At 39.1% G+C, this 20,932-nt stretch overlaps 4 protein-coding genes and 1 pseudogene across 7 annotated transcripts; 4 read left to right on the top strand and 1 right to left on the bottom strand.

Moving 5' to 3' along the window:
* Nucleotides 1-1,095: 1,095 nt before the first annotated feature.
* On the top strand, nucleotides 1,096-4,686 carry LOC125474551 (myosin-10-like). The gene is made up of 9 exons (XM_048578478.1): nucleotides 1,096-1,116; nucleotides 1,198-1,590; nucleotides 1,672-2,103; nucleotides 2,281-2,616; nucleotides 2,698-3,129; nucleotides 3,211-3,430; nucleotides 3,521-3,642; nucleotides 3,725-3,967; nucleotides 4,564-4,686. Exons 1-9 carry the CDS (start codon nucleotides 1,096-1,098, stop codon nucleotides 4,684-4,686), a joined length of 2,322 nt encoding a protein of 773 aa, XP_048434435.1.
* A 3,094-nt stretch (nucleotides 4,687-7,780) lies between these two features.
* Nucleotides 7,781-10,850, top strand: LOC125474510 (myosin-10-like). 4 transcript variants are annotated; one of them, XM_048578338.1, is made up of 8 exons: nucleotides 7,781-7,940; nucleotides 8,406-8,483; nucleotides 8,617-8,792; nucleotides 8,874-9,251; nucleotides 9,333-9,764; nucleotides 9,846-10,277; nucleotides 10,359-10,600; nucleotides 10,711-10,850. In XM_048578338.1, the coding sequence occupies exons 3-7, from the start codon at nucleotides 8,772-8,774 to the stop codon at nucleotides 10,572-10,574; spliced, it is 1,479 nt and encodes a 492-aa protein (XP_048434295.1). In that variant the 5' UTR covers nucleotides 7,781-7,940; nucleotides 8,406-8,483; nucleotides 8,617-8,771; the 3' UTR covers nucleotides 10,575-10,600; nucleotides 10,711-10,850. The 4 variants fall into 4 exon arrangements, with proteins under 4 accessions (XP_048434295.1, XP_048434296.1, XP_048434294.1 ...); XM_048578339.1 differs by having other exon boundaries at nucleotides 7,781-8,060; XM_048578337.1 differs by having other exon boundaries at nucleotides 7,782-8,060; nucleotides 8,610-8,792.
* Nucleotides 10,851-11,741: 891 nt separating this feature from the next.
* LOC125474550 (myosin-10-like) lies at nucleotides 11,742-15,937 on the top strand. The gene is made up of 12 exons (XM_048578477.1): nucleotides 11,742-11,781; nucleotides 12,838-12,915; nucleotides 13,042-13,214; nucleotides 13,305-13,394; nucleotides 13,476-13,603; nucleotides 13,651-13,816; nucleotides 13,908-14,297; nucleotides 14,379-14,810; nucleotides 14,892-14,963; nucleotides 15,030-15,323; nucleotides 15,405-15,836; nucleotides 15,899-15,937. Exons 1-12 carry the CDS (start codon nucleotides 11,742-11,744, stop codon nucleotides 15,935-15,937), a joined length of 2,334 nt encoding a protein of 777 aa, XP_048434434.1.
* LOC125474512 (myosin-10-like) lies at nucleotides 15,931-17,514 on the top strand. Its single transcript, XM_048578346.1, has 4 exons — nucleotides 15,931-16,299; nucleotides 16,381-16,812; nucleotides 16,894-17,135; nucleotides 17,243-17,514. Exons 1-3 carry the CDS (start codon nucleotides 15,952-15,954, stop codon nucleotides 17,107-17,109), a joined length of 996 nt encoding a protein of 331 aa, XP_048434303.1. The 5' UTR covers nucleotides 15,931-15,951; the 3' UTR covers nucleotides 17,110-17,135; nucleotides 17,243-17,514.
* A 155-nt stretch (nucleotides 17,515-17,669) lies between these two features.
* On the bottom strand, nucleotides 17,670-20,845 carry LOC103964172 (annotated as a pseudogene).
* Nucleotides 20,846-20,932: the final 87 nt, after the last annotated feature.

Raw genomic sequence — 20,932 nt, 5'->3', positions numbered from 1 at the left:
AGATTTATATTTCTGCAATTCAAGCAAGATAGTTAAGAATATATATAACTAATCACTAAACATCCCAAGCTTAACAGCTAAGCAAGAATCTAATCTGGCGGTGGTTTTGATGCATTGCTGTTCGGTTTGGCAATCTCTCGAATTCGAGCTTTTAATCTCTCCCATTTCTTCCATGGAAGATGCTCCATTGGTTAATTTGGTTTGCATGTGGTTTTGAAATGTGTTTTAGGTTTGATCTTATGCTTAATCACTAATTGTAATTATTTGAGGTGTTTTGCGGATAATATGGTTGCGAAAAGTTTGGATTTGCATGTTTGGTGAATCTGATGTCATTGGCATTGTGCGTTTCTTTATTGAATTGTGTTTAGAACTTCATTTTGAAATAGAAATTTCAATTTGGAGTCATTAGAAACCGAAAAAAGGCGATTAAATGGTAGTTTTAAATATATTGTATATGGTGGGGAATCCACATTTCATGAATTCTGCGAATATGATATGAAAGTGAGCTAGAGAAATCTGGCTAGTTATTCATATTAGCATGTGCCCTTGATCAATCGTGTTCTTTTTGGTATCAAACCGGTATTGTCAGTTTGGTCTGGTCCATAGGATACGATAGTTTACTATATAGATCATCCCTGTAGAAGCTCCACGTCAGAGTTCCTTGTATTACCGCGACATTTGTTGCGCCCTTGATGTGTAAAGTTTGTAACTTTTTCCTTTGGCCTCAGATTTGTTTGAAGTTGTTTATCCAAGGGCAAAGCTGGTTGTTAGTGAGTTTGATGATCGGTCGCCTTCCCAGTCACCAGGTATTATCTTCGAATTGTCCGGCATCTTTTTATTTTTGTTTTGGTTTGGAGTTGGGACGTTGCCAAAAGACTTTACCCACTAATGAGTTGGTGCATCATCGTCCTTGTTTTTACACATGTTGTTAGGATACAGTTCAGAGCCTTTGCACAAGAGCAGTGTTGAAGAATTAACAGATAAGCACTCGAGAGCCTTAGAACTTCATTCTGCTTTCGAAGCCCCCATTGTGGAAGTTGAGACGAAGTTACAAGAAGCCATTCAAAACATTCAGTCAGAGAGATTTGGAAGCTAATGGCATTTCTGTTGCCAGTGGTTTGCACTAAACTTTTTTGTAATTATTTTGCGGCTAAATATTGTCGCCTTATGCTTATTAGCTACATCTGTTTGCCACAGATAATTGTGCGCGAGGTCCTCCTGCTCCTGCGAGAGATATCCGAACTTAAAGAACAGCTCAACGAACAAAGAGCACGAGAAGCGGCTTTAATATCTGAGGTTAAAATTCTCAAGGATGAGGTTGCTGAGAAACCTTTATTGCAGAATTCTCTCAAGGAACTGCAAACCAAGTCGGCTCGCTTTGAAGAAGAAAGAAAGAAACTAGGTGAGGCCAATATAAAGCTTAAAGAAGATGTGTCTACGTACGAGTCCAAACAAAGTGACCTTGAAGCAAAATATTCCACTGCCATTGCTAAGAATGACAAATCAGTTGAACAACTTCAGGCTGCAAAAAAGACTATTGAAGATTTAACGCAACAGCATTCTTCTGAAGGGCAGAAACTACAATCTCAGGTTTGCACCAAACTTTTTTGTAATTATTTTGCGGCTAAATATTGTTGCTTTATGGTCATTAGCTACATCTGTTTGCCACAGATATCTTCGCTTATGGATGAGAACCGCCTGCTTAATGAAGTGCATCAAAATACTAAGAAGGAACTCCAGCAAGCGATATCTAACCTTGAAGAACAGCTCAAGGAACAAAAAGCAGGAGAAGCTGCTTTAAAATCTGAGGTTAAAAATCTCAAGGTTGAGGTTGCTGAGAACCCTTTATTGCAGAATTCTCTGAAGGAACTGCAAACCAAGTTAGCTCGCTGTGAAGAAGAGAGCAGAAAACTAGCTGAGGCAAATAAAAAGCTTAAAGAAGATGTGTCTACATACGAGTTCAAACAACGTGACCTTGAAGCAAAATATTCCACTGCCATTGCTAAGAATGACAAATCAGTTGAACAACTCCAGGCTTCAAAAAAGACTATTGAAGATTTAACGCAACAGCATTCTTCTGAAGGGCAGAAACTGCAATCTCAGGTTTGCACCAAACTTTTTTGTAATTATTTTGCGGCTAAATATTATTGCTTTATGGTCATTAGCTACATCTGTTTGCCACAGATATCTTCGCTTATGGATGAGAACCGCCTGCTTAATGAAGTGCATCAAAATACTAAGAAGGAACTCCAGCAAGCGATATCTAACCTTGAATAACAGCTCAAGGAACAAAAAGCAGGAGAAGCTGCTTTAAAATCTGAGGTTAAAAATCTCAAGGTTGAGGTTGCTGAGAAGCCTTTATTGCAGAATTCTCTGAAGGAACTGCAAACCAAGTTAGCTCGCTGTGAAGAAGAGAGCAGAAAACTAGCTGAGGCAAATAAAAAGCTTAAAGAAGATGTGTCTACATACGAGTCCAAACAACGTGACCTTGAAGCAAAATATTCCACTGCTGTTGCTGAGAAGGATGAATCAGTTGAAAAACTTCAGGCTACAGAAAGGACAATTGAAGATTTAAAGCAGCAGCATTCTTCTGAAGGGCAGAAACTACAATCTCAGGTTTGCACCAAACTTTTTTGTAATTATTTTGCGGCTAAATACTATTGCTTTATGGTTATTAGCTACATCCGTTTGCCACAGATATCTTCGCTTACTGACGAGAACAACCTGCTTAATGAAGTGCATCAAAATACTAAGAAGGAACTCCAGCTAGCGATATCTAACCTTGAAGAACAGCTCAAGGAACAAAAAGCAGGAGAAGCTGCTTTAAAATCTAAGGTTGAAAATTTCAAGGCTGAGGCTGATGAGAAGCCTTTATTGCAAAATTCTCTCAAGGAACTGCAAACCAAGTCAGCTCACCTTGAAAAAGAGAGCAGAAAACTAACTGAGGCAAATATAAAGCTTAAAGAAGATGTGTCTACATACGAGTCCAAACAAAGTGACCTTGAAGCAAAATATTCCACTGCTGTTGCTGAGAATGATGAATCAGTTGAACAACTTCAGGCTGCAAAAAGGACAATTGAAGATTTAAAGCAGCAGCATTCTTCTCAAGGGCAGAAACTAGAATCTCAGGTTTGCACCAAACTTTTTTGTAATTATTTTGCAGCTAAATGTTGTTGCTTTATGGTTATTAACTACATCTATTTGCCACAGATATCTTCGCTTACGGATGAGAACAGCCTGCTTAATGAAGTGCATCAAAATACTAAGAAGGAACTCCAGCAAGTGATATCTAACCTTGGAGAACAGCTCAAGGAACAAAAAATAGGAGAAGCTGCTTTAAAATTTGAGGTTGAAAATCTCAAGGCTGAGGTTGCTGAGAAGCCTTTATTGCAGAATTCTCTCAAGGAACTGCAAACCAAGTCAGCTCACTGTGAAGAAGATAGCAGAAAACTAGCTTAGGCAAATATAAAGCTTAAAGAAGATGTGTCTACATACGAGTGCAAACAAAGTGACCTTGAAGCAAAATATTCCACTGCTGTTGCTGAGAAGAATGAATCAGTTGAACAACTTCAGGCTGCAAAAAGGACTATTGAAGATTTAATGCAGCAGCAGTCTTCTCAAGGGCAGAAACTACAATCTCAGGTTTGCACCAAACTTTTTTGTAATTATTTTGCGGCTATATACTGTTGCTTTATTGGTTATAAGCTACATCCGTTTGCCACAGATATCTTCGCTTACAGATGAGAACAACCTGCTTAATGAAGTGCATCAAAATACTAAGAAGGAACTCCAGCAAGCGATATCTAACCTTGAAGAACAGCTCAAGGAACAAAAAGCAGGAGAAGCTGCTTTAAAATCCGAGGTTGAAAATCTCAAGGCTGAGGCTACTGAGAAATCTTTGTTGCAGAATTCTCTCAAGGAACTCGAAGAGAAATTGGTGAAAACTGAAGCTCGACTGCAAAAAGAGGTAGAAATCAATTTCCCTGGAAAAAAAATCCACATATAGGCTCTTGGGCGGCCAAAGAACGAGGCACATTCATTTTTTAAATATTCTTTCTGACTCAGACGAATTGTAGGCTGAAAGCATTAAGGCGGCTGCAGCGAAAAGATAGGCAGAGGCTTCCCCAATGCCGAGTGTTAAGTTCATCGTGGGAGTGGCTGTGGTGTTTGCGATCATCGGCCTCATTCTTGGGAAACGATACTAGATCAAGTTTTTGTGTTTTTGCTATCCCCTTGGCTGTTTGCAAAGAAAAACACAGATGGTTATGTATTATTCAAGTTTGTATTTGGTTTGTATATTGGGTTGCAGATGCTTTTGGAAATATAAGAATTTGTGCGTTTGTTGATACGAAAAGAAGAGGACAGTCTCAGTTGTTTTCGAGTCATATGGTCGGATCCCAAAATGAAATTACTTCAGGGCCGTTTGATAAGTATTTAATTTTCAGTTTTTATATTTCTTTTTGAAAATTGAAAACTGAAAACTCAGCAACTATTTTTGATTGTCAGCTACAAAGCCCCATTTTTCTACCATGTAAACTACCTACTTGTAATTGTTTGTTGCAGGAACTTGCCCAACCAATTCACATTCCTGAAGGCTGGCCGCGGTCACATATTTTTCCTCCTAATTTCCGTCACTCTGCAGTAATGCCAGGGAAAGAATATAATTGGCCCGAGCAGTATCCCTAGACATGCGAGTTTGCTAAGTGCCTTGCTTCCCGTAGGTACTTGAAGAAAGTGGCGGTGGTGTGGTGAACTCATAAAGATGTTTGTCTTTGCATTCTGTCCCGCCAGCTCACAGCGCTGTGTTTAACATTCTTCTTTAACCACTTTCAATCCGTTCAAAATTTCATTGTCATCATACCCTGTACATTGACCAACTGTCCAATTTAACTCAAGATGTAGAAAAGATTATATCTTCGACGATAAATTACAAACCATACAAACTTAGTTTCCTGAACCCAATTCTTCAACTTCATCAACCGAAAGTTCTAAAAGCCTCGAGTTCTCAGAGGGGGGATCAAGTGACATCCAATCAGGATTTTCAGTGTCTTCTTGGTGCATCTCCATCTCTGCTACCCACTCTTCGGCAATGCTGTTGCGGTCAAATGATATAGGATCCACGTACTTCTGTTCTTTGTGCATGTGAACCCTATAAGACAGTTGATTAGCAAAACATCTGTTTTCTTTGACCAAAGAACATTGGGAATACAAATCAACAGAACCTATGGTTTCCACTTACTTCTGTTTTAGTTTGAGGTTGTATTGAACGAAAACAAGATCATTAAGCCGCTGTTGTTCTATGCTGTTCCTTGTCTTGTGCAACTGTTCGAAAGGAATCTGATTCTCCTGACACGGAACTAAGCTGCAAGTTTGACTGAGAATACGAATTGCCAAGCGTGCGAGGTTTGGGCAACCACCACCATTCAGCTAAGTCAAACAGAGAGTTCAAAGAAATGAGCCAAAAGATGCAAGATCATCCAAACTCTCTGCAGCATATCCTCAAAATAGGAGCCCTCGTACCGAATTTTAAAAATAAATAAATAAATTAGATGGTCAGGGTATATTTTATGCAATTTATCATATCTATCATTCTATTACATAAAAGTTAACTGAGTTAAAATATGGCTTAATTACCTTTCGTCTACATGTATAGCCAAGTAACTAAAGAAACCATGCGACACAAAATAACAATGCATTCTAATGAACTATTCTCACCAGGACGCAGATTGTCCCTTGCTCGGACTGCCAAATTCCTCCCCAAATCTCCAACAGCATTTTTGTACATGTTGATCTCTTTGATTACTTCATCTTGGACTTTTATATCAGGAACCAATCTCTCTATGCAGTCAAACATCCTCGACACAATTTCATTATGCATGTCTCCTTTGAAGCTATAAAAGAACTTGGGATTAAGGTAAAATCCTGCAGCGTGAAGGGGAAAATCCCACAATTTTTTCCATCTGTGATCTATAATGTTCCAGTACACCATATATTCTTCTTTCTTGACAAGTTCTATTTTGATTGTTTCTTTTGCTCGATACATCCCTGCAAAAACATATCCCATCGCTGGCCTCTTCTGGCTACCAACAATTCTCAAAACTCGCAAGAGCGGATTTGTTAAACGGGTGATCAAAATGCACGAAGACCAAAATGACTGATTGCTGAATATATCTAACACTGCCGATCCTTCTGGTGTTTTAGAAAAGGGGCAGCCCGTCCACTCGTTTGAAGTAGCCATCGACTGCAAATTATATTTAAGGTCAGCCATTTGTTTCAACGTCATAAAGTTTGTTGCAAACCTAGATACTCCCAGCCTAACAATGTCATTCCCAAACGTATACCTTCTCATCATGTTCAAAATGACAACGTGTTTCAAAATAACAATGTCATTCCCAAACGTATACCTTCTCATCATGTTCACTATTTGTAATGACTTGTAAAACATGTCCCACTCCAATTTCTTCCACCACTTCCTTGAAAAATGCAAACAAAGCATCTGGGGAAAAAATAAAGTAAGAAGCATCCACAGATTTCAAACAGATTGTTCCTTCAGGAGAGTACACTGCAAAATTTAGCAAAGTTCTACCCTTTTCAGAATTCCATTGGTTGACTAGAAGAGAACAACCTGTCCTCGCCCAAGTTTCCTTGTGTTGTTGAATTTCACACTTCATTTCTTCAACTGCATTCTTCAACATCCAACCCCGAATGTCATCATATGAGGGTGCCACAGTCTCCTTTCCCCCAGGGGCAATTGCGTCAATCATTGGCTGGAAATAAACAGAGTTCTTCACTGCATCCAGGGGAGCCTGAATTTCATACAAAAACCGACCAATTGCCATATGTATTTGTTCAATGCTCAACCTTTTTACCTGGTAATCATTGCCGATGGTTCCATCATTCGCAGCCCCCAAAGCATTTTCATCCCTTACCCTCTTCTTCACGCTCACATTTGTATTACTTACGCCAACGTCTTCATTTTCCAACAAATTTGAATTGGGAAAAGCAGTACCTAATGCAATAGGAACAGGAGGTGAAGCATTACTCAATTTCGTAACAGCATTAACTGAACCAGTTGCTGCTTTAGAAGGTCTACCCCTCCGACTTGTAGTACTAGTGAAGGGAGGGAGACAACTGTAATATCTGCGTTCAACTTTAGTGAGAAAGAAATGAGTCCGATCCCAGTTTGTTGTTGCTTCCAAAAGAATGCTGTATTGGATTTTCAGTGTCTTCTTGGTGCATCTCCATCTCTGATACACACTCTTCGGCAATGCTGTCGCGGTCAAATGATATAGGATCCGCGTACTCCTGTTCTTTGTGCTTATGAACCCTACAAGACAGTTGATTAGCAAAACATCTGTTTTCTTGGACCAAAGAACATTGGAAATACAAATCAACAGAACCTATGGTTTCCACTTGTGTTTTAGTCTGAGGTTGTAATGAACGAAAACAAGATCATTAAGCCGCTGATCTTAATCTCGACTATCCCATTAATGATTGAGGGGGGATATTGGATATACATGCCACGTAGGCAATTGCCATGTCAGTGATAGCTTTAGAATTAAGTAGTCTTCGAAATACCTTGTATAAAGATCTTTTCCCTCTCTCATTTGCAATCGGTTGGTGTTATTGTAATAAACCCTCTCTCTCTCTAAAAGATTCTGAGCTCTATCTTCTCACACAAGATTGCTTTTCATGTTATTCCTTTCTCTCAAGATTTATATTTCTGCAATTCATGCAAGATAGTTAAGAATATATATAACTAATCACTAAACATCCCAAGCTTAAAAGCTAAGTAAGAATCTAATCTGGTGGTGGTTTTGATGCATTGCCGTTCGGTTTGGCAATCTCTCGAATTCGAGCTTTTAATCTCTCCCATTTCTTCCGTGGAAGCTGCTCCATTGGTTAATTTGGTTTGCATTTGGATTTGAAATGTTTTTTAGGTTTGATCTTATGCTTAATCACTAATTGTAATTATTTGAGGTGTTTTACGGATAATATGGTTGCGAAAACCGGGTTAAGTTTGGATTTGCACGTTTGGTGATTCTGATGTCATTGGCATTGTGCGTTCTTTATTGAATTGTGTTTAGAACTTCATTTTGAAACAGAATTTCAATTTGGAGTCATCAGAAATATAGTGGGGAATCCGCATTTCATGAATTCTGCGAATATGATATGAAAGTGAGCCAGAGAAATCTGGCTAGTTATTCATATTAGCATGTTCCCTTGATCAATCGTGTTCTTCTTGGTATCAAACCGGTATTGTCAGTTCGGTTTGGTCCATAGGATACGATCATTTACTATATAAATCATCCCTGTAGAAGCTCCACGTCAAAGTTCCTTGTATTACCGCGACATTTCTTGCGCCCTTCATGTGTAAAGTTTGTAACTTTTTCCTTTGGCCTCAGATTTGTTTCAAGTTGTTGATCTAAGGGCAAAGCTGGTTGTCAGTGAGTTGGATGATCGGTCACCTTCCCAGTCACCAGGTATTGTCTTTGAATTGTCCTGCATCTTTTTATTTTTGTTTTGGTTTGGAGTTGGGACGCTGCCAAAAGACTTTACCCACTAATGAGTTGGTGCATCCTCTTCCTTGTTTTTACACATGTTGTTAGGATGCAGTTCAGAGCCTTTGCACAAGAGCAGTGTTAAAGAATTAACAGATAAGCACTCGAGAGCCTTAGAACTTCATTCTGCTTCTGAAGCCCCCATTGTGGAAGCTGAGACGACGTTGCAAGAAGCCATTGAAACATTCAGTCAAAGAGATTTGGAAGCTAATGGATTTTCTGTTTCCAACGGTTTGCACCAAACTTTTTCGTAATTATTTTGCGGCTAAATATTGTCGCCTTATGGTTATTAGCTACATCTGTTTGCCACAGACATCTGTGCTCCTGCGAGAGATATCCAGACTTCAAGAACAGCTCAATCAACAAAGAGCACGAGAAGCTGCTTTAATATCTGAGGTTAAAAATCTCAAGGCTGAGGCTGCTGAGAAACCTTTATTGCAGAATTCTCTCAAGGAACTGCAAACCAAGTTAGCTCGCTGTGAAGAAGAGAGCAGAAAACTAGCTGAGGCAAATAGAAAGCTTAAAGTAGATGTGTCTACATGCAAGTCCAAACAAAGTGACCTTGATGCAAAATATTCCACTGCTGTTGCTAAGAAGGATGAATCAGTTGAACAACTTCAGGCTGCAAAAAGGACTATTGAAGATTTAACGCAGCAACATTCTTCTCAAGGGCAGAAACTACAATCTCAGGTTTGCATCAAACTATTTTGTAATTATTTTGCGGCTAAATATTGTTGCTTTATGGTTTTTAGCTACATCTGTTTGCCACAGATATCTTCGCTTCTGGATGAGAACCGCCTGCTTAATGAAGTGCGTCAAAATACTAAGAAGGAACTCCAGCAAGCGATATCTAACATTGAAGAACAGCTCAATCAACAAAGGGCACAAGAAGCTGCTTTAATATCTGAGGTTAAAAATCTCAAGGCTGAGGTTGCTGAGAAACCTTTATTGCAGAATTCTCTCAAGGAACTGCAAACCAAGTTAGCTCGCTGTGACGAAGAGAGAAGAAAACTAGCTGAGGCAAATATAAAGCTTGAAGAAGATGTGTCTACATACGAGTCCAAACAAAGTGACCTTGAAGCAAAATATTCCACTGCTGTTGCTGAGAATGATGAATCAGTTGAACAACTTCAGGCTGCAAAAAGGACAATTGAAGATTTAAAGCAGCAGTATTCTTCTCACGGGCAGAAACTACAATCTCAGGTTTGCACCAAACTTTTTTGTAATTATTTTGCGGCTAAATGTTGTTGCTTTATGGTTATTAGCTACATCTGTTTGCCACAGATATCTTTGCTTACGGATGAGAACAGCCTGCTTAATGAAGTGCATCAAAATACTAAGAAGGAACTCCAGCAAGCGATATCTAACCTTGAAGAACAGCTCAATGAACAAAAAACAGGAGAAGCTGCTTTAAAATCTGAGGTTGAAAATCTCAAGGCTGAGGTTGCTGAGAAGCCTTTGTTGCAAAATTCTCTCAAGGAACTGCAAACCAAGTCAACTCACTGTGAAGAAGAGAGCAGAAAACTAGCTGAGGCAAATATAAAGCTTAAAGAAGATGTGTCTACATACGAGTGCAAACAAAGTGACCTTGAAGCAAAATATTCCACTGCTGTTGCTGAGAAGGATGAATCAGTTGAACAACTTCAGGCTGCAAAAAGGACTATTGAAGATTTAATGCAGCAGCATTCTTCTCAAGGGCAGAAACTACAATCTCAGGTTTGCACCAAACTTTTTTGTAATTATTTTGCGGCTAAATACTGTTGCTTTATTGTTATTAGCTACATCCGTTTGCCACAGATATCTTCGCTTACAGATGAGAACAGCCTGCTTAATGAAGTGCATCATAATACTAAGAAGGAACTCCAGCAAGTGATATCCAACCTTGAAGAACAGCTCAAGGAACAAAAAGCAGGAGAAGCTGCTTTAAGATCTGAGTTGAAAATCTCAAAGCTGAGGTTGCTGAGAAAACTTTGTTGCAAAATTTTCTCAAGGAACTCGAAGAGAAATTGGTGAAAACTGAAGCTCGACTGCAAAAAGAGGTAGAAATCAATTTCCCTGGAAAAAAAAAATCCACATAAAGCTCTTGGGCGGCCAAAGAACGGGGCACATTCTTTTTTTAAATATTCTTTCTGACTCAAACGAATTGTAGGTTGAAAGCATTAAGGCGACTGTAGCGAAAAGAGAGGCAGAGGCTTCCCCAATGTCGAGTGTTAAGTTCATCGTGGGAGTGGCTATGGTGTCTGCGATCATTGGCCTGATTCTTGAGAAACGATACTAGATCAAGTTTTTGTGTTTTTGCTATCCCCTTGGCTGTTTGCAAAGCAAAACACAGATGGTTATGTATTATTCAAGTTTGTATTTAGTTTGTATATTGGGTTGCAGATGCTTTCGGAAATATAAGAATTTGTGTGTTTGTTGATACGAAAAGAAGAGGACGGTCTCAGTTGTTTTCAAGTCATATGGTCGGATCCCTAAATGAAATTACTTCATGGCCGTTTGATAAGTATTTAATTTTCAGTTTTTATTCTTTTTTTTTTTTTGAAATTTGAAAACTGAAAACTCGTTCGACAACTATTTTTGATTGTCAGCTACAAAGCCTCATTTTTCTACCATGTAAACTACCTACTTGTAATTGTTTGTTGCATGAACTTGCCCAACCAATTCACATCCCTGAAGGCTGGCCGCGGTCACATATTTTTCCTCCTAATTTCCGTCCCTCTGCAGTAATGCCAGGGAAAGAATATAATTGGCCCGAGCAGTATCTCTAGACATGCGAGTTTGCTAAGTGCCTTGCTTTCCGTAGGTACTTGAAGAAAGTGATGGTGGTGTGATGAACTCATAAAGATGTTTGTCTTTGCATTCTGTCCCGCCAGCTCCCAACGTTGTGTTTAACATTCTTCTTTAACCACTTTCAATCCGTTCAAAATTTCATTGTCATCATACCCTGTACATTGACCAACTGTCTAGTTTAACTCAAGATGTACAAAAGATTATATCTTCGACGATAAATTACAAACCATACAAACCATACAAACTTAGTTACCTGAACCCAATTCTTCAACTTCATCAACCGAAAGTTGTAAAAGCCTCGAGTTCTCAGAGGGGGGATCAAGTGACATCCAATCAGGATTTTCAGTGTCTTCTTGGTGCATCTCCATCTCTTCTACCCACTCTTCGGCAATGCTGTCGTGGTCAGAAGATATAGGATCCGCGTACTCCTGTTCTTTGTGATTATGAACCCTATAAGATAGTTGATTAGCAAAACATCTGTTTTCTTGGACCAAAGAACATTGGAAATACAAATCAACAGAACCTATGGTTGTATTGAACGAAAACAAGATCATTAAGCCGCTGATCTTACTCTGGACTATCCCAGTAATGATTGAGGGGGGATATTAGTTACACATGCCACGTAGGCTATTGCCATGGTAGTGATAGCTTTAGAATTAAGTAGGCTTCGAAATACCTTGTATAAAGATCTCTCTCTAAAAGATTCTGAGCTCTATCTTCTCACACAAGATTGCTTTTCATGTTATTCCTTTCTGTCAAGATTTATATTTCTGCAATTCATGCAAGATAGTTAAGAATATATATAACTAATCACTAAACATCCCAAGCTTAACAGCTAAGCAAGAATCTAATCTGGTGGTGGTTTTGATGCATTGCTGTTCGGTTTGGCAATTTCTCGAATTCGAGCTTTTAATCTCTCCCATTTCTTCCATGGAAGATGCTCCATTGGTTAATTTGGTTTGCATGTGGTTTTGAAATGTTTTTTAGGTTTGATCTTATGCTTAATCACTAATTGTAATTATTTGAGGTGTTTTGCGGATAATATGGTTGCGAAAAGTTTGGATTTGCATGTTTGGTGAATCTGATGTCATTGGCATTGTGCGTTTCTTTATTGAATTGTGTTTAGAACTTCATTTTGAAATAGAAATTTCAATTTGGAGTCATCAGAAACCAAAAAACGGCGATTAAATAGTAGTTTTAAATATATTGTATATGGTGGGGAATCCGCATTTCATGAATTCTGCGAATATGATATGAAAGTGAGCCAGAGAAATCTTGCTAGTTCTTCATATTAGCATGTGCCCTTGATCAATCGTGTTCTTTTTGGTATCAAACCGGTATTGTCAGTTCGGTCTGGTCCATAGGATACGATCGTTTACTATATAGATCATCCTTGTAGAAGCTCCACGTCAGAGTTCCTTGTATTACCGCGACATTTCTTGCGCCCTTGATGTGTAAAGTTTGTAACTTTTTCCTTTGGCCTCAGATTTGTTTGAAGTTGTTTATCCAAGGGCAAAGCTGGTTGTTAGTGAGTTTGATGATCGGTCGCCTTCCCAGTCACCAGGTATTATCTTCGAATTGTCCGGCATCTTTTTATTTTTGTTTTGGTTTGGAGTTGGGACGCTGCCAAAAGACTTTACCCACTAATGAGTTGGTGCATCCTCGTCCTTGTTTTTACACATGTTGTTAGGATGCAGTTCAGAGCTTTTGCACAAGAGCAGTGTTGAAGAATTAACAGATAAGCACTCGAGAGCCTTAGAACTTCATTCTGCTTTCGAAGCCCCCATTGCGGAAGTTGAGACGAAGTTACAAGAAGCCATTGAAACATTCAGTCAGAGAGATTTGGAAGCTAATGGATTTTCTGTGGCCAATGGTTTGCACCAAACTTTTTTGTAATTATTTTGCGGCTAAATATTTCGCCTTATGGTTATTAGCTACATTTGTTTGCCACAGACAATTGTTGAACAACTTCAGGCTGCAAAAAGGACTATTGAAGATTTAATGCAGCAGCATTCTTCTCAAGGGCAGAAACTACAATCCCAGGTTTGCACCAAACTTTTTTGTAATGATTTTGCGGCTAAATACTGTTGCTTTATGGTTATTAGCTACATCCGTTTGCCACAGATATCTTCGCTTACCGATGAGAACAACCTGCTTAATGAAGTGCATCAGAATACTAAGAAGGAACTCCAGCTAGCGATATCTAACCTTGAAGAACAGCTCAAGGAACAAAAGACTTTACCCACTAATGAGTTGGTGCATCCTCTTCCTTGTTTTTACACATGTTGTTACGATGCAGTTCAAAGCCTTTGCGCAAGAGCAGTGTTGAAGAATTAACAGATAAGCACTCGAGAGCCTTAGAACTTCATTCTGCTTTCAAAGCCCGCATTGTGGAAGCTGAGACGAAGTTGCAAGAAGCCATTGAAACATTCAGTCAGAGAGATTTGGAAGCTAATGGCATTTCTGTTGCCAGTGGTTTGCACTAAACTTTTTTGTAATTATTTTGCGGCTAAATATTGTCGCCTTATGGTTATTAGCTACATCTGTTTGCCACAGATAATTGTGCGCGAGGTCCTGCTCCAGCGAGAGATATCTGAACTTAAAGAACAGCTCAATGAACAAAGAGCACGAGAAGCTGCTTTAATATCTGAGGTTCAAATTCTCAAGGATGAGGTTGCTGAGAAACCTTTATTGCAGAATTCTCTCAAGGAACTGCAAACCAAGTCAGCTCGCTTTGAAGAAGAGAGAAGAAAACTAGCTGAGGCAAATATAAAGTTTAAAGAAGATGTGTCTACATGCAAGTACAAACAATGTGACCTTGAAGCAAAATATTCCACTGCCGTTGCTGAGAAGCACAAATCAGTTGAACAACTTCAGGCTGCAAAAAGGACTATTGAAGATTTAACGCAGCAGCATTCTTCTCAAGGGCAGAAACTACAATCTCAGGTTTGCACCAAACTTTTTTGTAATTATTTTGCGGCTAAATATTGTTGTTTTATGGTTATTAGCTACATCTATTTGCCACAGATATCTTCGCTTATGGATGAGAACCGTCTGCTTAATGAAGTGCATCAAAATACTAAGCAGGAACTCCAGCAAGTGATATCCAACCTTGAAGAAAAGCTCAAGGAACAAAAAGCAGGAGAAGCTGCTTTAAAATCTGAGGTTAAATATCTCAAGGCTGAGGCTGCTGAGAAACCTTTATTGCAGAATTCTCTCAAGGAACTGCAAACCAAGTTAGCTCATTGTGAAGAAGAGAGCAGAAAACTAGTTGAGGCAAATAAAAAGCTTAAAGAAGATGTGTCTACGTACGAGTCCAAACAAAGTGACCTTGAAGCAAAATATTCCACTGCCATTGCTAAGAATGACAAATCAGTTGAACAACTTCAGGCTGCAAAAAAGACTATTGAAGATTTAACGCAACAACATTCTTCTGAAGGGCAGAAACTACAATCTCAGGTTTGCACCAAACTTTTTTGTAATTATTTTGCGGCTAAATATTGTTGCTTTATGGTCATTAGCTACATCTGTTTGCCACAGATATCTTCGCTTATGGATGAGAACCGCCTGCTTAATGAAGTGCATCAAAATACTAAGAAGGAACTTCAGCAAGTGATATCCAACCTTAAAGAACAGCTTAAGGAACAAAAAGTAGGATAAGCTGCTTTAAAATCTAAGGTTAAAAATCTCAAGGCTGAGGCTGCTGAGAAACCTTTATTGCAGAATTCTCTCAAGGAACTGCAAACCAAGTTAGCTCGCTGTGAAGAAGATAGCAGAAAACTAGCTAAGGCAAATAAAAAGCTTAAAGAAGATGTGTCTACATACAAGTCCAAACAACGTGACCTTGAAGCAAAATATTCCAGTGCTATTGCTGAGAAGGATGAATCAGTTGAAAAACTTCAGGCTGCAAAAAGGACTATTGAAGATTTAATGCAGCAGCATTCTTCTCAAAGGCAGAAACTACAATCTCAGGTTGGCACCAAACTTTTTTGTAATTATTTTGCGGCTAAATACTATTGCTTTATGGTTATTAGCTACATCTATTTGCCACAGATATCTTCGCTTACCGATGAGAACAACCTGCTTAATGAAGTGCATCAAAATACTAAGAAGGAACTCCAGCTAGCGATATCTAACCTTGAAGAACAACTCAAGGAACAAAAAACAGGAGAAGCTGCTTTAAAATCTGAGGTTGAAAATCTCAAGGCTGAGGCTGCTGGGAAGCCTTTATTGCAGAATTCTCTCAAGGAACTGCAAACCAAGTCAGCTCACTTTGAAGAAGAGAGCAGAAAGCTAGCTGATGCAAATATAAAGCTTAAAGAAGATGTGTCTACATACGAGTCCAAGCAAAGTGACCTTGAAGCAAAATATTCCACTGCTGTTGCTGAGAATGATGAATCAGTTGAACAACTTCAGGCTGCAAAAAGGACAATTGAAGATTTAAAGGAGCAGCATTCTTCTCAAGGGCAGAAACTACAATCTCAGGTTTGCACCAAACTTTTTTGTAATTATTTTGCAGCTAAATGTTGTTGCTTTATGGTTATTAGCTACATCTATTTGCCACAGATATCTTCGCTTACGGATGAGAATAGCCTGCTGAATGAAGTGCATCAAAATACTAAGAAGGAACTCCAGCAAGCGATATCTAACCTTGAAGAACAGCTCAAGGAACAAAAAACAGGGGAAGCTGCTATTGCAGAATTCTCTCATGGAACTGCAAACCAAGTCAGCTCACTGTGAAGAAGATAGCAGAAAACTAGCTAAGGCAAATATAAAGCTTAAAGAAGATGTGTCTACATACGAGTGCAAACAAAGTGACCTTGAAGCAAAATATTCCACTGCTGTTGCTGAGAAGGATGAATCAGTTGAACAACTTCAGGCTGCAAAAAGGACTATTGAAGATTTAAAGCAGCAGCATTCTTCTCAAGAGCAGAAACTACAATCTCAGGTTTGCACCAAACTTTTTTCTAATTATTTTGCGGCTAAATGTTGTTGCTTTATGGTTATTAGCTACATCTATTTGCCACAGATATCTTCGCTTACGGATGAGAACAGCCTGCTTAATGAAGTGCATCAAAATACTAAGAAGGAACTCCAGCAAGCGATATCTAACCTTGAAGAACAGCTCAAGGAACAAAAAACAGGAGAAGCTGCTTTAAAATCTGAGGTTGAAAATCTCAAGGCTAAGGTTGCTGAGAAAACTTTGTTGCAAAATTCTCTCAAGGAACTGCAAACCAAGTCAGCTCACTGTGAAGAAGAGAGCAGAAAACTAGCTGAGGCAAATATAAAGCTTAAAGAAGATGTGTCTACATACGAGTGCAAACAAAGTGACCTTGACGCAAAATATTTCACTGTTGTTGCTGAGAAGGATGAATCAGTTGAACAACTTCAGGCTGCAAAAAGGACTATTGAAGATTTAATGCAGCAGTATTCTTCTCAAGGGCAGAAACTACAATCTCAGGTTTGCACCAAACTTTTTTGTAATTATTTTGCGGCTAAATATTGTTGCTTTATTGTTATTAGCTACATCTGTTTGCCACAGATATCTTCGCTTACAGATGAGAACAACCTGCTTAATGAAGTGCATCAAAATACTAAGAAGGAACTCCAGCAAGTGATATCCAACCTTGAAGAACAGCTCAAGGAACAAAAAGCAGGAGAAGCTGCTTTAAGATCTGAGTTGAAAATCTCAAGGCTGAGGTTGCTGAGAAAACTTTGTTGCAAAATTTTCTCAAGGAACTCGAAGAGAAATTGGTGAAAACTGAAGCTCGACTGCAAAAAGAGGTAGAAATCAATTTCGTTGAAAAAAATCCACAGATAAGCTCTTGGGCAGCCAAAGAACGGGGCACATTCATCTTTTAAATATTCTTTCTGACTCAGACGAATTGTAGGCTGAAAGCATTAAGGCTGCTGCAGCGAAAAAACAGGCAGAGGCTTCCCCAATGCCAAGTGTTATGTTCATCGTGGGAGTGGCTATGGTGTCTACGATCATCGGCCTCATTCTTGGGAAACGATACCAGATCAAGTTTTTGTGTTTTTGCTATCCCCTTGGCTGTTTGCAAAGCAAAACACAGATGGTTATGTATTATTCAAGTTTGTATTTAGTTTGTATATTGGGTTGCAGATGCTTTCAGAAATATAAGAATTTGTGCGTTTGTTGATACGAAAAGAAGAGGACGGTCTCAGTTGTTTTCGAGTCATATGGTCGGATCCCAAAATGAAATTACTTTAGGGCCGTTTGATAAGTATTTAATTTTCAGTTTTTATATTTCTTTTTGAAAATTGAAAACTGAAAACTCGTTCTCCAACTATTTTTGAAAAGTCAGCTACAAAGCCCCATATTTCTACCATGTAAACTACCTACTTGTAATTGTTTGTTGCAGGAACTTGCCCAACCAATTCACATCCCTGAAGGCTGGCCGCGGTCACATATTTTTCCTCCTAATTTCCGTCACTCTGCAGTAATGCCAGGGAAAGAATATAATTGGCCCGAGCAGTATCTCTAGACATGCGAGTTTGCTAAGTGCCTTGCTTCCCGTAGGTACGTGAAGAAAGTGGCGGTGGTGTGGTGAACGCATAAAGATGTTTGTCTTTGCATTCTGTCCCGCCGGCTCACAGCGCTGTGTTTAACATTCTTCTTTAACCACTTTCAATCCGTTCAAAATTTCATTGTCATCATACCCTGTACATTGACCAACTGTCCAGTTTAACTCAAGATGTAGAAAAGATTATATCTTCGACGATAAATTACAAACCATACAAACTTAGTTACCTGAACCCAATTCTTCAACTTCATCAACCGAAAGTTGTAAAAGCCTCGAGTTCTCAGAGGGGGGATCAAGTGACATCCAATCAGGATTTTCAGTGTCTTCTTGGTGCATCTCCATCTCTGCTACCCACCCTTCGGCAATGCTGTTGCGGTCAAATGATATAGGATCCACGCACTTATGTTCTTTGTGCGTGTGAACCCTATAAGACAGTTGATTAGCAAAACATCTGTTTTCTTTGAGCAAAGAACATTGGGAATACAAATCAACAGAACCTATGGTTTCCACTTACTTCTGTTTTAGTTTGAGGTTGTATTGAAGGAAAACAAGATCATTAAGCCGCTGTTGTTCTACGCTGTTCCTTGTCTTGTGCAACCGTTGGAAAGGAATCTGATTCTCCTGACACGGAACTAAGCTGCAAGTTTGACTGAGAATACGAATTGCCAAGCGTGCGAGGTTTGGGCAACCACCACCATATGTCGACCACCATTCAGCTAAGACAAACAGAGAGTTCAAAGAAATGAGCCAAAAGATGCAAGAACATCCAAACTCTCTGCAGCATATCCTCAAAATAGGAGCCCTCGTACCGAATTTTAAAAATAAATAGATAAATTAGATGGTCAGGGTATGTTTTATGCAATTTATCATATCTATCATTCTATTACATAAAAGTTAACTGAGTTAAAATATGGCTTAATTACCTTTCGTCTACATGTATAGCCAAGTAACTAAAGAAACCATGCGACACAAAATAACAATGCATTCTAATGAACTATTCTCACCAGGAAGCAGACTGTCCCTTGCTCGGACTGCCAAATTCCTCCCCAAATCTCCAACAGCATTTTTGTACAAGTTGATCTCTTTGATTACTTCATCTTGGACTTTTATATCAGGAACCAATCTCTCTATGCAGTCAAACATCCTCGACACAATTTCATTATGCATGTCTCCTTTGAAGCTATAAAAGAACTTGGGATTAAGGTAAAATCCTGCAGCGTGAAGGGGAAAATCCCACAATTTTTTCCATCTCTGATCTATAATGTTCCAGTACACCATATATTCTTCTTTCTTGACAAGTTCTATTTTGATTGTTTCTTTTGCTCGATACATCCCTGCAAAAACATATCCCATCGCTGGCCTCTTCTGGCTACCAACAATTCTCAAAACTCGCAAGAGCGGATTTGTTAAACGGGTGATCAAAATGCACGAAGACCAAAATGACTGATTGCTGAATATATCTAACACTGCCGATCCTTCTGGTGTTTTAGAAAAGGGGCAGCCCGTCCACTCGTTTGAAGTAGCCATCGACTGCAAATTATATTTAAGGTCAGCCATTTGTTTCAACGTCATAAAGTTTGTTGCAAACCTAGATACTCCCAGCCTAACAATGTCATTCCCAAACGTATACCTTCTCATCATGTTCAAAATGACAACGTGTTTGTAGATAAATCTTGTAATAGATCTAGCCTGTTCAATTACAGAATTTATCCACTCAACCTTTCCGAAATCCTCGAGAATCGAATCTATGCAAGCAGCGGAACAGGGAGACCAGTACAGGGTAGGGAACGTATCCATCAACTTCTTCCCAACAACAGAAAATTGCTCTTCACTATTTGTAATGACTTGTAAAACATGTCCCACTCCAATTTCTTCCACCACTTCCTTGAAAAATGCAAACAAAGCATCTGGGGAAAAAATAAAGTAAGAAGCATCCACAGATTTCAAACAGATTGTTCCTTCAGGAGAGTACACTGCAAAATTTAGCAAAGTTCTACCCTTTTCAGAATTCCATTGGTTGACTAGAAGAGAACAACCTGTCCTCGCCCAAGTTTCCTTGTGTTGTTGAATTTCACACTTCATTTCTTCAACTGCATTCTTCAACATCCAACCCCGAATGTCATCATATGAGGGTGCCACAGTCTCCTTTCCCCCAGGGCAATTGCGTCAATCATTGGCTGGAAATAAACAGAGTTCTTCACTGCATCCAGGGGAGCCTGAATTTCATACAAAAACCGACCAATTGCCATATGTATTTGTTCAATGCTCAACCTTTTTACCTGGTAATCATTGCCGATGGTTCCATCATTCGCAGCCCCCAAAGCATTTTCATCCCTTACCCTCTTCTTCACGCTCACATTTGTATTACTTACGCCAACGTCTTCATTTTCCAACAAATTTGAATTGGGAAAAGCAGTACCTAATGCAATAGGAACAGGAGGTGAAGCATTACTCAATTTCGTAACAGCATTAACTGAACCAGTTGCTGCTTTAGAAGGTCTACCCCTCCGACTTGTAGTACTAGTGAAGGGAGGGAGACAACTGTAATATCTGCGTTCAACTTTAGTGAGAAAGAAATGAGTCCGATCCCAGTTTGTTGTTGCTTCCAAAAGAATGCTGTATTGGATTTTCAGTGTCTTCTTGGTGCATCTCCATCTCTGATACACACTCTTCGGCAATGCTGTCGCGGTCAAATGATATAGGATCCGCGTACTCCTGTTCTTTGTGCTTATGAACCCTACAAGACAGTTGATTAGCAAAACATCTGTTTTCTTGGACCAAAGAACATTGGAAATACAAATCAACAGAACCTATGGTTTCCACTTGTGTTTTAGTCTGAGGTTGTAATGAACGAAAACAAGATCATTAAGCCGCTGATCTTAATCTCGACTATCCCATTAATGATTGAGGGGGGATATTGGATATACATGCCACGTAGGCAATTGCCATGTCAGTGATAGCTTTAGAATTAAGTAGTCTTCGAAATACCTTGTATAAAGATCTTTTCCCTCTCTCATTTGCAATCGGTTGGTTATA

The sequence above is a fragment of a genome, unplaced genomic scaffold (genome assembly GCF_019419815.1).
Source record: "Pyrus x bretschneideri cultivar Hongxiangsu unplaced genomic scaffold, Pyrus_bretschneideri_v1 Contig12, whole genome shotgun sequence".
NCBI lineage: Eukaryota > Viridiplantae > Streptophyta > Magnoliopsida > Rosales > Rosaceae > Pyrus > Pyrus x bretschneideri.
The sequence above is the reverse complement of the archived record's forward strand: the minus strand, read 5'-3'. Positions and strand labels throughout refer to the sequence as shown.